Consider the following 13910-nt stretch of genomic DNA (forward strand, 5'->3'; position numbering starts at 1 on the left):
CCTCCTCCTCCTCCTGTCTTCTCTTAGGTTCAGGCTCCTAGATAGCTCCACAGTCCTTGTCCTCAGTATTTCTGTCGAATCCTTGGGAACTTGCATCCATGGACTTCTGGACATCATTTGGGAAAACAGAAGGTGTAGTATCTCATCCCCTCTGCCTTACAGATCTGCTGACAGGAAAGTATCTTCCCCCACCTCCAGCCCGAAAGGTAGCAGGAAAACATAAATGCAGAGTAAGCAAACATGATCTGTTGTTCATATTAGAAATGTCTTCCCTGGGCCTCTCTGGTGGTGCAAGGGGTTAAGCACAGCACTGTGAAGCTGTCCACAGCCACTACAGCATGAGTTTGATCCAGGGAGCTACCCACATGGCACAGCAGACCTATCCTGACTCGCCCGCTGCTCCCCTCAGCAGTGTATTTCAGTCAGTCTGCCTGTTCTACTCCTCACTCTGTCTCTGGTGAGTCCTCTCACCCCCTACACCTCTGGCCTGTACCCCAGTTCTTGAATGCATAAATAAATCTTAAAAGAAAGAAAGAAAGAAATGTCTTCCCTCCCTGCCAGCAAATTCCCTGGTTTTATTGCCTAAGAATTGAGATCCCTGAAGTTCACATGGACATTTCTTAGGGGACATTTTCCGGGTGGTTGGGGAAACACCAAGTCTCTGTGAGTCTGTTGAGAAGTAGCTGTTTTAAGTTTACCCCATGCAACCATTTCTGGAAAATTCACTCCACCTCACATCTACTGGATGAGCCCCAAATTGAAAGCTTGTTGACATCACGAACCAATCCTGCTGGTTGGATTTTATTGTAGATTGCTGATCTTGGCGTCGCCTCCTTTAAGACCTGGAGCAAACTGACCAAAGAGGAGCACAACGAGCAGAAGAAACTGAACCAGAGTGCCTCTAAGACGACCGGGGGCACCCTCTGCTACATGGCCCCCGAGCACCTCAACGACGTCAACGCCAAGCCCTCAGAGAAGTCCGATGTGTACAGTTTTGCCATTGTGCTGTGGGCGATTTTTGCCAACAAGGCGCCATATGAAAGTAAGACACTGACCTAAGTGTGGAAACTGGGTATGAGTCAAAACTGTGCAGTGAAATCGGTGAAGATTGGCCAGTGTTTGTTCCCATACTGTCTGCCTCAGCCACTAGGCAGTGAGTGCCACGGGGCGGGGCCCATGTCTGACTTACTCCCTGCTGCTTCCCAGCAGCCACCCACAGTACCCGACCACAGGGTGCTCGGTATGGTTCCCCTTTTAGTAATCAGGGATCCTGGGACATAAAGGAACCCAGATAAGACCTCTGAGCTTGGGAGATTGGGGGAGGCCTGTCACATTCCAGGATCCTCCCTGGACAAGGAAAAATGCTTCTGCTTAAGAGGACTTACCCACTCCCACTGCAAGACGTGCACTTCGGCTTTCTGCTTTCACTCCCTTACTCCTTTCTTTTTCTTTTTTTTTTAATAGAGGCATGTTTTATTTATTTATTTGTTTGTTTGTTTGTTTTTGTTTATACATGCACTGGGTATAGTCAGAAGCGCGGGAAGGTGAGAGAATTCACCAGAGCCAGAGGAGCAGAGCAGGCAGAAGGACCGAAGTACACTGCTGAGGGGAGCAGTGGGCGGCAGGAGAGGTTTGCGCGCCATGTGGGAGCCTCCTCTGGTGGCCGGGGAGCAGCCGGGGATCGAACCGGCGCCGCGGAGGCCGCAGGCAGCTTCGCAACCCAGCGCTCAACCGCTGCACCACCGGGGAAGCCCCCCTTACTCCTTTCAAGAACAGCTTCTCTTTCATAATTTCCACGGAAGGGCCTGTCTCAGTGTTGCCAACCATTGCAGCACGAGTTCGATCCCCAGCCAGGGAGGTGACCCACTTGGCGCAGCAGACCCCTCCTGTCTCACGCACTGTTCCCTGCAGCAGTGTATTTCAGTCAATCTGCCTGTACTGTTCCCCACTCTCTCTGGTGAATCCTCTCACTCCCCCACACCTCTGGCCTGTACCCCAGTTTTTGGATGCATAAATAAATAAAAATAAATCTTTAAGATAAATAAATAATTACCACCACAGCCACTTTTCACCGGATTGGAGACTCTAAACTGGAGAGCGGCAGGGCTCACACAGCATGGTGGTGCCTATGTCGTCCTTCAGTTTCTTACATGCCCAAATTAATGGACTTTTTCTTATCCGTTCCTCCTGGCGAGTTTCAAACACTCCCCGAGGTGCAGTGCTCCTCTCCTTGCCGCTGCTGTTCAGTGGCCTGGGCCCACCTTGGCCTAGATGCCCACTTCCCCAGTAGGTCTGTCGTGTGTGCCCGGGGAACCGCCAAGGCAACAGTCACCAGACAAGCTCATCCTCTCAGTGCTCTCCTTGTAGCTCATTCTCCTCTGCTTTTCATCTGCTGTGCGAAAACCGGTACTCCATTCACCTGCTGAGTCACCCCAGACTCGCCCTTGCCCCTCATCTCCCACATCCAGTCAGACATCAACACCTGTGAGTTCCAGCCATGTGTATACGTGATTCAAGATGACCCTGAACCCACCCGCTGTCTTCTGTGTCCACCTGTCCTGGCCCCTCCATCTCTCTGCTCCAGCTCCTCCGCCATCCACCATGACCGTCTCGCTCACCTGTGTAAGATCCTCCCAAGACCTCCTGCGGCCTTTAGGAGAAAATTCAGGTTCCTCATTCTGGCCCTTTAGTGGCTTTTCCTTTTCTCTCTCTTGCCTTATTCCTTCACTTTTTACCTTAGTTAATAGGCCAGTGGTACTGAACCACTTAGAATTTCTGGGATGCCACCATGATTCTAGATCCTGTGATCTGTTCAACCAGGAGTCCTCTCTGAGTCTGCCTTCCCTGTTCTTTACCTGGATAGCTCCTGCTTATTTTTCTGGACTCAACAAAGCCACCTCTGATCTTCTATAAGTGGTTTACGCTTCTGGTGTCACCTGTACTTTCTTCCTGAATAGCAGTTCTCACTGCATATTTAAGGTCACTCTCGTTCAGCTGGGCAAGACCTGTGCTCCTCTTGTCTTTGTGTCAAACTGGAACCTGCCATTAGCTTCCCCTGCACATCCCACTGCCTCTGCTAGGGGACAGCTTTGTGGTGAATTCCATCTTTCATCTGCAGAAACAGAAATGTAGTTAGATCTTCTCAGCCATGGAAGATGCCAGCTACTGGCTGCCTGCCACCGCTGTGGTGGGGGTTGGGTGGAGGCAGCTGTCCTTCTCAGGACAACTTAGAAAGCTAGTTTAAGCAACTGTACAACTGGAAAGTTGTACAGTGTCCACCTATCCTGGCCCCTCCATCTCTCTGCTCCAGCTCCTCCACCATCCACCATGACCATCTCACTCACCTGTGTAAGCCATCATGTCATATGCCATCATGTCATATGCCATCATGTTAACAGAATGCATGAACAAGGAGTGATGGTATATTTTGTTTTTTGCAGGTTCCATTAAATGCTAGCTATACTGCAAAATTGTAGTATTTTGATTAATCACAACAGAATATGCTATGAATTATGTACTTATGGATTATGTTGATGGAAAAAACCTAAGAATATTTATTGTTGCCCTGGCTGTTATTTTTGTTTCTGCATAAACAAAAAAGAAAAATAAATACAATGTTCTAAATGAGACAGCAAAATACACCAAACATGTTGGGCTCTACATGTCTTGTAAGAGAGATATTTTACACATAGATTGAAGGAGTTGCTAGATACCCTTGATTTTAGCACAAGGTGTTCCTTTTTTTTTTTTTTTTTTAAGATTATTTATACAAGAACTGGGGTACAGGCCAGAGGCGTGGGAGGGTGAGAGGATTCACCAGAGGCAGAGCAGGGAACAGAACAGGCAGACTGATAAAATACACTGCTAAGGGGAGCAGCGGGTGAGACAGGAGAAGTCTGTTGCACCATGTGTGTATCTCCCTGGCCGGCTGGGCATCAAGGCTGTGGACAGCTTCATAGCGCTGTGCTCAACCCGCTGTGCCACCGGGAAGGCCCACAAGGTGTTCCTTTTAAAATGCTCAAATAGTCAGATTATTTGATTGAATTGTCCGCTCTACTGCAGAGCTAGCCATTCATGATACTTATTTTTGGCCCCGCAGTTAATGCTGCCATCTTAAAAAAAAAAAAGCTCTCTTAATGTCTTTGTCAAACGTAGGTTTATTTTCACAGCACACCCCAGGCAGAAAGAGATCGTGGCGGTGGGCGAGGCTTTCCCTTCCTGCCTCCCAACCTGAGCGCGAGGCTCCACCTAACTCAAGCACCTCATTTTCTTGGCAGATGCCATCAGCGAGCAGCAGCTGATAATCTGCATCAAGTCTGGGAACAGGCCTGACGTGGCAGTCGTCCTGGAGTTCTGCCCCCAGGAGGTCATCAACCTCATGAAGCAGTGCTGGGACACGGACCCGGCGCTGCGGCCTACCTTTGTGGGTAAGGGCGTCCCTCAGCTGCGCCGGCTGCATCCCACGTGGTGATTGTCCAGAACGATATTGTCAGGAATTTGCCTTGAGTCTCTAGAAAGCTGAGCCCCACTCCACTGCAATTTCACACTCATTTTCTAAATTGCAAACATTTCGTTGAAAGGCTCCAGCCCCCTTCCCAAAGCATGGAGGCACACAAGACCCTCTTCTATCTTTCATTCCTAATGAACTTTTCAAACTGTGTAAAACACACGTAATACACGATTGCCCATGTTCCCTGTTGCCCCGTGGACAGTGCAGTGGCATTAAGTCCGCTCACAGCGTGGCACCGCCTTCGTCACCCCCTGCCTCTAAAATTTCTTCATCTTCCCAAACTGAAGCTCTGTCTGGCCCTATGAACACTAACCCCACCCTCCCTTCGCCCAGCCTCGCAGCCGCCCTACCTGCTTTCTGCCTGTGGATGCGACTGCCCTGGGTACCTCACAGAAGAGCAAGCACCCATATTTCTCCTCATGTGACTGGCTCATTTCACTCAGCAGAGTATCCTGGAGGATCAGCCATGTTGTTGCCTGTCAGAATCTCCTCCGTGTATTGCTGGCTAGTGTCCGCAGAGGCACAGACTTATATAGTCATCTGCCCGTGGACACTGGGGTTGCCTCCAAGCATCTTAACTTCCTTCATTTCTCTCCCATGGTCTGTCAGGAATGTACTTTGTCCTCTCAATTGAGTCTGTAATAGAGGAAGGAGGAAAGAGACGTGGGTGTTTATCACATCCTGGCACTGCTGCCTACTCCTTGGTGTCATCCAGGCTCTTAGTAAGATTCTAGAAACAGGAAAAAAGAAAATCAGGTGGAAAAAATAAACAGTAGGAAAGCATGAAGGAGCCCATGGGGCATTTTGCCCTCATATTTCCATCATGGGAAAACAGAACAGAAGGCCCACTGCTGCTGCCAAAGGCGTAGCTCCTTTAGCTGCCTATCTTCTCACTTGCTCGTCACCCAGAATCTTCTCTCCACTGGGTCTCTGATACCCTTTTCACTTTCTTTAATGAAAGTCCTGATTATGAGATGATAGGAGAGTCACCTGCAGTTGTAAGAAGTAACGCAGACATATTCCAGGTGCTCTTTATTTCCCTCAGTGATGATATCCGGCTCAACTACAGTACAGCTTCATAGCCGGGATCCTGACTGGTACAGATACCTCTTTCCCCCTGAAGAAGACCTCCTCTTGCCCTTTAATAGCCACATCCACTCCTTGCCTAACCCCACCTCCTCCATCTCTGGCAACCACTAATCTGTTCTCTATAATGTCACACCAAGAATGTTACATAAGTGGAATCATAAAATAACTTTTGGGATTGACTCTTTGTCACTCAGCATAACCCTGGTATTCATCCAGATTGGGTATATCAATAGTTATTCTTTTTCATCGCTGAGTAGTATTCCATGGTATGGTGGAACCACAGTTGGTTTATTCACTTCTCAAAGGACATCTGGTAGGTTCCTAGTTTTTTTGGCTAATAAAGCCACTGTACATATTCATATACAGAAATAAGTCCTTATTTCTCTGGAGTAAATACCCAGTAGTAGAATAGGTAGGTCATATTGTAGTTCATTTACTTCCAGTATGACTGTACTATTTTATGTGCCCACCACCAGTATATGAGTAATCCTATTTCTCTGCATCCTTGTCACCATTTGGTGTTGCTATTTTTTATTTTAGCCATTCTGATACGTAGGTAGTGATATCTCATTGTGGTTTTAATTTGCATTCTGTAATGACTAATGATGTTGACTATCTTTCTGTGTCTCTTTATGTATTTTGCCCATTTTCTAATCAGATCGCTTCTTTTTTGACTGTCAAATTTTGCGTGTTCTTTAGATACTCTATCAACTACTCCTTTGTTGCAATTGTGGTTTGTAAATATTTTCTCCCAACCTGTAGCTTGGTTTTTCATCCTCTTAGCAGGATATTTCATAGAGTCAAAGTTTTATTTTGATGAAATCTAGCTTATTAATTTTTCCTTTTATGGATTATCTTGTTCACATCAGCTCTAAGGACACTGTCAGTGTTAAGACACTAAAAATCGTCTTCAATGTTTTGCTCTAGAATTCTTAGTTTTACATTTAGATCTGTATTAGTCTGTTAAGTTCCTTTCTTTTCCCTCCTATGAAGTTGATAGACATTCAAACAGAAGAATGATAACATAGAACTACATATTTGGTTATCTTTCTTGCAGTCAATTTAGTTTCTATCCTATTGGGAAAATACCATGATCCATCTTGAAAAGTGGAAGTTGCCTTTTTCTTTTCTGCCGGGCAATTCTAACTCTTCACACTTACTGTGAGTAGCCTGTCCTGTAGTAAATCTGATGCTGGGGGGACCTCAACAAGCAGTTTACCCAGCTTCTTCCCTGAGAGCAAGTGTGCTCCATGCTGCGGCTGAACGTGCACGCTCAGGCCCAGGGCTTCCAGTGTTTCCCTGTCCCGGGCTGCAGGCCTCTTGTTAGTGTCTTCTTGAATGCCAGTGACTTAATATTTAAATTTTCCTGTTACTGTTTTGTCTACAGAGTAAGGTAAATATATTATCAGACATAATAAATTTATATCTTGCTTTCATTTAAGAAAATATTTAAGAAATCTGAAGTACTGTTTTCTTCATCTAGGCATTGAAGAAGTATTTAAACCTTTTTACCTAGAGCAATTAGAAGGATTGGTAGAAGAGGATGTGAAGAGTTTAAAGGTAGGTGATTAAAACAGATGCTCAAAATCTGAACATACCAAAGCAGGGTATCATCAGTCATGAAAATCGAAGCTGTTTATTTGTGGCTGAGACTTGAGATAAGCTAGTTTGGTAGTCACATGAAACAAAGTTAGCAGTTTTATACAGACATCATCAAGTTGGCCAGCTGGACCCATTCTACTTTTCATAAAGAAAATACTGGACCTCCCTAGTTTTTTCAGTGCTATCAAGCTATTGTCAGCCACTGCAGCATGAGTTCGATCCCCGGCCAAGGAGCTGCCCATATGGCATAGTAGACCTCTCCTGTCTCACCTGCTGCTCCCCTCAGCAGTGTATTTCAGTAGATCCACCTGTTCTGTTCCCCACTCTGTCTCAGGTGAATCCTCTCACCCCTTGCACCTCTGGCCTGGACCCCAGTTTTTGTATGCATAAATAAATAAAATAAATCTTTAAAAAAAAGGAAAGAAAATACCAGCCTCCTACTATGGAGGAAGTGCTAGAGGATCTAATCTTCGGGCAGTGTGTCAAAGAAACAGCTCAGTCACATGGACACTGATATGGACTGTCATTTGGGAACCACGTTTGTGCCAGTTATAAAAGCTGGATCCTTCCCCTCCTTCCCTATGCTAAGCAACAGATGGGAGCAGCATCTGCCTGGCCTGAAGCAGTGAGTTTGGTGGGTGAGCTCAGAGCAGCCTGTCAAAGACCAATTATCAACCAGCGGAATAGGAGGAACCAAGACTTCCCCTAAATAGGCACTCAGGAAACAGGCTGCTGACGTCAGTATTACAGCAACTGGCTGGGAGGCCACAGTAGATAAAACAGGTAGCAAATGAAGATTTTAAAATCAAAAAAGATACATGCAATCGAGAATTACCAGGCTTTTGAGGGGTACCTATACTGTAAAAGTGGTCTTTAATGCAAACCACGGAAGTAGTAACAGGGTGTGGGGAAAGATAGTCACTGATACAAAAAAAAACCATGACAGCAATCAGGAATGTTTCGTAAGCTGAAAGGTTCAGTCAGCAGGAGATAATGATAACTTTCAATATGTTCATGCCCTTAATAACCTGACCTCAAGGGCCTCCCCGGTGGCACAGGGGTTAAGCACAGCACTATGAACCTATCCCCAGCCTCTGCAGCATAAGTTCAATCCCCAGTCAGCCAGGGAGCTGACCCACATGGCATAGTAGACCTCTCCTGTGGAGCCCCTTTTCCCCTCAGCAGTGTTTTTCAGTTCATTTGCCTGTTCTGTTCCCCACTCTGGTGAATCCTCTCAACCCCCCGCCCCACCCCAGCACCTCTGACCTGTACCTCAGTTCTTGTATGCATAAATAAATAAATCTTTAAAAAAAATACACCTAACAAAAACTGACAAGACTTCAATGAGAAAGGACCAAATCCACAGTTATAGTTGGAGATTTTAACACAGATTTCTCTTTAATTAACCATAGACAAAAGATTATCAGTAAATTCATAGTAAATTTGAAGAACTTGGTAGTCAACATTAATATAGTTTAAATCAGTGATTAAAAACCTTCCAACAAAATATTTCATGACCTTATAGCTTCATCAGCAATTTCTGCTAAATACTCAGTGAAGCAATTATTCCAATCTTAGACACATTTATCTGGTAACAGACTAGGACACGCTCCCAAACTCATTTTATGAAACCCTTATAACCAGCCAGAAAAGGAAGATAAAAGGAAAATATCAAACCATTCTCATTGAACAGTAAAGATGCGAAAACTCTGAATAAATTATAGACCACCGGAATCCTTCGGTGAAGGACAGAGGCTACTACATCATAACCAAGTTGGGTTTATTCCAAAAATACAGAGGTAGCTTAGCTTGGAGAAAGTGGGCCACTGTAATTCATTATCTTGTTAAATTATATTTTTTTAGCAGATGCAGAAAAAACAGCAGATTAAATACAATATTTATTCTAGATAAAAAAATGCTATCAAGTTTGGACAAGATGAAGAGTTCTTACTTGATAAAAGTTTCTTGAAACAGCAACAGAGCATGTGTCAGAGTTATCAATGAAATGTTATAAATTTTCCTTGAGATCATGTGAAAAGCAAGGACGCCCCATTCCCCACTGCTGGTCTGCATAAAGGAGGGGGCCTGAGCTGCTGCAGCAGAGCAAGAGAAAGGAAGAAGACTTAGAAAGGAAGGAACAAAACTCATTCTCCACAGGTGATAGGATATATATATACATAGAAAATGTGAGAGAGGCCTCCCTGGTGGTGCATGGGGTTAAGATGCAGCCTGTGAAGCTATCTGCAGCCCCTGCAGCACTAGTTTGATCCCTGGCCAGGGAGCTGCCCACGTGGTGCAGCAGACCTCTGCTGTCTCCCCGCTACTCCCCTCAGCAGTGTATTTCAGTCATTCCGCCTATTCTGCTCCCCATTCTGTCTCTGGTGAACCCTCTCAACCCCTGCATCTCTGGCTTGTACCCTAGTTCTTGTATGCATAAATAAATACAAAAATCTTAAAAGAAAAAAAAAAAAAGAAAATGCCAGAGAACCCATAATGGAACTTATCTGATTATAAAATTACTATACAGAAAATCAGTTCTATCTCTGAGTGGAAAATATACTTTTTTAAAGATGCCATTTACAATAGTATAAAATAATCTATTACTAGGAATACATCTATCAAAGGAGTACCCCATGGGGAGAAGCAGACCCTTTTATGGAGAGACATTAAATAAGATCTTAATAAATGAGGGGCTACAACACTTACTTGATGTTTTGGGAGACACAGTATCATAAAGATGTCAGTTCTGGGGCCTCCCTGATGGCACAGGTGGTTGAGCGCCGCACTGTGAAGTTGGCTACAGCCTCTGCAGTGCGGGTTTGATCCCAGCCGGCCAGTGAGAATCCCACATGGCAGACCTCTCCTGTCTCGCCCTCAACAGTGTATTTCGTCAGTCTGCCTGTTCTGTTCCCCGCTGTCTCTGGTGAATTCTCCCACACATTTGGCCTGTACCCCGATTCTTGTAGAAAAATAAATCTTTAAAAAAAAGATGTCAGTTCTTTGCCAGTAATTCATTCCCAACCAAATCCTAACTTGTAGCTATGAATTCTGGGGAGCAGGTACATGGGGAGAATGGAGCCTGACACAGTGACTCTGAAATTCCTGTGAAAAGGTAAAGAAGGGAGTAGGAATAACCCATGGTCTTGAAGAGCTGGACTAGGTGTGGGGTTGCCCTGCACCCCCCCAAGGAGGACACGCAAATTTGGGAAGTGTTGCCTATTTCAGTTGTAAATGAAATGATAGAATAAGTATCTGGTATTTGCTTTAAAATAAGTATACCTGAAACAAGATTGGCCATATATTAATAGCTCTTAATGTCCCGTGATGAGTACATCCTGCTTGTGTATGTGGTTACAAATTACCATAATAGAAGGGTGGTGGTTTTTTTGCTTTTGTTTATCACAAGCCTGTATACTCCCTGAAAACTCTAGGAACACTTCTAGGTCTTAATGTTTCCTTAAACTGAAATCCACTACTACAGCAGATGCAAATATCCTGCTAGGAGTCATGCCCAATCTGTGAGAAGTTTCGGGAGGAATTTGTCATAGATTCATAAAAAATCTAAGCAATAGGAAAGCAAAAGGCTATACAGTAAAGAGATAAATGATGATAAATGAATGATAAATGAATGACCCAAATGTGAACAATGTTTTTATGTCATAACAGTATGAATGCTGACTCCTAAGAATACACCCAATTTTGATGTAAATAAAGTGTGATTGTGTGATTCTGCATAATTTGAGTCTTTGATAAGGAATTTGTACTTATGTATTTTATACAGTAAAAACTAAGCGTCAAAAGAGTTGCTTTCATAAAAAATGACACAAAGATGTCTGTTACGGGAAATAAAAAGCAGTATCTAGCAGATTGCAAAGAATGGAAGTATCATGACCCCCGCTATTCTCCCACAGTCAGGCATATGTTCATCCAGTGAATTTTTTTAAATTAAATTGCAGGCTTTTTTAATTTATCTAATGATTTATTTATTTATACATACAGGAGCTGGGGTACAGGCCAGAGGTGCAGGTGTGAGCAGACTCACCAGAGACAGAGCAGGGAGCAAATCAGGCAGATCCACTGAAATACACTGCTGAGGGGAGCAGCGGGAGAGACAGGAGAGGTCTGCTGCACCATGTGGGTAGCTCCCTGGCCGGGTATTGAACTTGTGCTGCCGTGGCTGCCGATAGCTCCATAGTGCTGAGACTTAACCCCTTGTGCCTCCAGGGAGGCCACAGTGAATATTTTTGACCACCTACTCATGTAGTTGGCACTCTTAAGAGTAAAATGCATGTAGGACTAGGATGAACAAATGGAAGGAAATGCCAGAATGTTAAGTTTTGCCTTTGAGTAAAAGCACTCTGCATAGGTTTCTCTTTTTAGATACAATTCTCCACATTTCCATCATAAGTGTTATTACGTTCACAGGGAAAAAAATGATTACCTTTTATTGGGGTAAAATATACATAACACAAAATTCTCCATCTTACCCATTTTTAAGGGTCCAATTAAGGACATTCATGATGTTGTGCAACCACCACCGGCACCACTATCTCCAAGATATTTTTATCTTCCCAGATGGAAACTCTGTACCCGGGAATGGCCATTCCCCTGTCCTCCCCCTGCCCACCCCCAAACTGTTTGATGAATTTGCCTATCCTCAGTACCGATAGGCATGGGACGATTGGTGTCCTTCTGTGTCTCACGTGCTTCACTTAACTTAATGGTTTCAAGGTTTATCATTTGGTAGCTTGTGCCAGAATTTCACTTCCCCTTTAGGGCTGGATAATATTCCAACCTTATGAGAAAAGGAAGCCATAAAATGCAACACTTGCTTGAAGGGAGTATTACAACATTTTATTTGTTCATTCATTGTTGATGGATCCCAAGATTGTCTCCTCCTTTTATCTGTAATGAACAATGCTGTCAGCAACATTATCTTTTTGAGTCCCTGCTGTCAGTTCTTTGGAGTGTGGAATTGGAGTGGAATTGCTGGAGTATGTGGTCATTTTATGTCTGACATTTTGAGGAACCATCAAACTATTTCCACATAGCTGCAACAATTTACAATCCTACCAGAAACACAAAAGGGCTCTAAATTCTCAGTGTTCTCACCAACCTTTCATTTCCTGGTTTTTGTTTTTTTAAAGAATACCCATTCTAATGATCATGATGCATCCCGTTAGTGGTTTGGGTTTGCATTTCCCTAATGATTGACATTGTTTCTTTCCGTGTGCTTATTGGCCATTTGTGTATCTTTGGAGGAATGTCTATCTTTCCATCATTTTGGAATTAGGGTGTTCGTTTGTTGATATTGAGTTATAGGGATTCTTTATATACTCTGGACATTTAGCCCATATTAGGTATATAAGATTTGCAAAAAAAAATCTATTCTGTGTGGGTTATCTTTTCACTCTCTTGATGGTGTCCTTTGTTGTGCAGATTTTAATTTTGATGTTGTCTATTTTATCTCCACTTTGTTGCCTATGCCATGAAGGTTTTTCCCCCTGTTTTCTTGTAATAGTTATATGGTTTTATCTCTTAAGCTTAGGTGTTTGATTCATTTTGGGTTAACTTTATGTTGTAAAGGAAGGATCTGACATTCTTTTACAGTCTTCTCACTCTTGTCAAAATTAATCAGCCATATATACACGGAATTATTTCTGGGTTCTTCATTGGTCTGTATGTCTGACCTTAGGGCAATACCATACTGTTTTAATTACTGTCACTTTGTGGTGAGTTTTGAAATCAAAGTGTGAGCCCTTTACCTTTGCTCTTAATTTTACAGATTGTTCAAGCTATTTGGGAAACACATTTATTTATTTTTAGAGATTTACTGCTTGTAGAGCTATGTATAATTTCTACTTTATGAAATGATTCATTTATCTTGTAATAATTTTATGAAACTGACAATTGTGTATTTATGCTCTTAATTATAGAAGAAGTATCCATGTGAAAATACCATTGTGAAGAGAATGCAGTCTCTCCAGCTGGACAGTGTAGCCATACCTCCCAGCAGGTCAAATTCAGGTAACTTACACTCTGATCAAAAATTTATTTCTTCATTTATTTATTTGCTCATCCATTCACTCTTCTCTCTAAAACACTTTTCACGACCATATGAGAAATAGAAGACACTATAAAAGTTAACACTTGCCTTAATGGAATTTGTTACCTATTCAGGAGTCAAGAAACAATATTCGAAATATTAAGTAACCAGATATTCAACAAAATCATAAAGTATCCTGAATTTAAGAGGCCGTATATATCTGATGGGGAGAAAGTGAACAGGTCAGGAAAAGGAAGGGGAAGTATATGAAAACAAAGTCTTTGAGGATGTGAGGGTAGCTAGATCCAGAGTTTAAGCAAAGAGGGGTCCTGGACCAAGCAAGGACACTTTTTTCATTACATCATGAGCAGAGGTAAGGATATAGAATACTGACACCAATGTTAGCTGTCTGTTCTGGAGTAAGTAACTTAACCACTTGTAAACCTAATAACTGCTCCCACTTTGACAGCACTTTTAAAGAATAAAAGAACTGGGCCTCGTGGTAGTGTAGGGGTTAAGTTTCAATGCTATGATCTCTAAGGCCTGAGTTCAATCCCCGGCCAGGGAGCTGACCCACGTGGTGCAGCAGACCTCTCCTGTCTCGCCTGCTGCTCCCTTCAGCAGTATATTTCAGTACATCTACCTGTTCTGCTCCCTCCTCTG

At 43.5% G+C, this 13910-nt stretch overlaps 1 protein-coding gene across 1 annotated transcript in view; it reads left to right on the forward strand.

The window, feature by feature from the left end:
- The window catches only part of RIPK1 (receptor interacting serine/threonine kinase 1), a gene marked incomplete at both ends in the record, with an annotated part of 29680 nt that overhangs the window by 4339 nt on the left and 11431 nt on the right, over nt 1-13910 (forward strand). Inside the window, 4 exons of the mRNA XM_084259462.1 lie at nt 811-1042; nt 4278-4427; nt 7083-7159; nt 13138-13228. Coding sequence (XP_084115588.1) covers nt 811-1042; nt 4278-4427; nt 7083-7159; nt 13138-13228 — 550 coding nt within the window. The remainder of the gene's footprint in view (nt 1-810; nt 1043-4277; nt 4428-7082; nt 7160-13137; nt 13229-13910) is intronic.

This window comes from Talpa europaea (assembly GCF_964194135.1).
Source record: "Talpa europaea genome assembly, chromosome: 2".
Taxonomy (NCBI): Eukaryota; Metazoa; Chordata; class Mammalia; order Eulipotyphla; family Talpidae; genus Talpa; species Talpa europaea.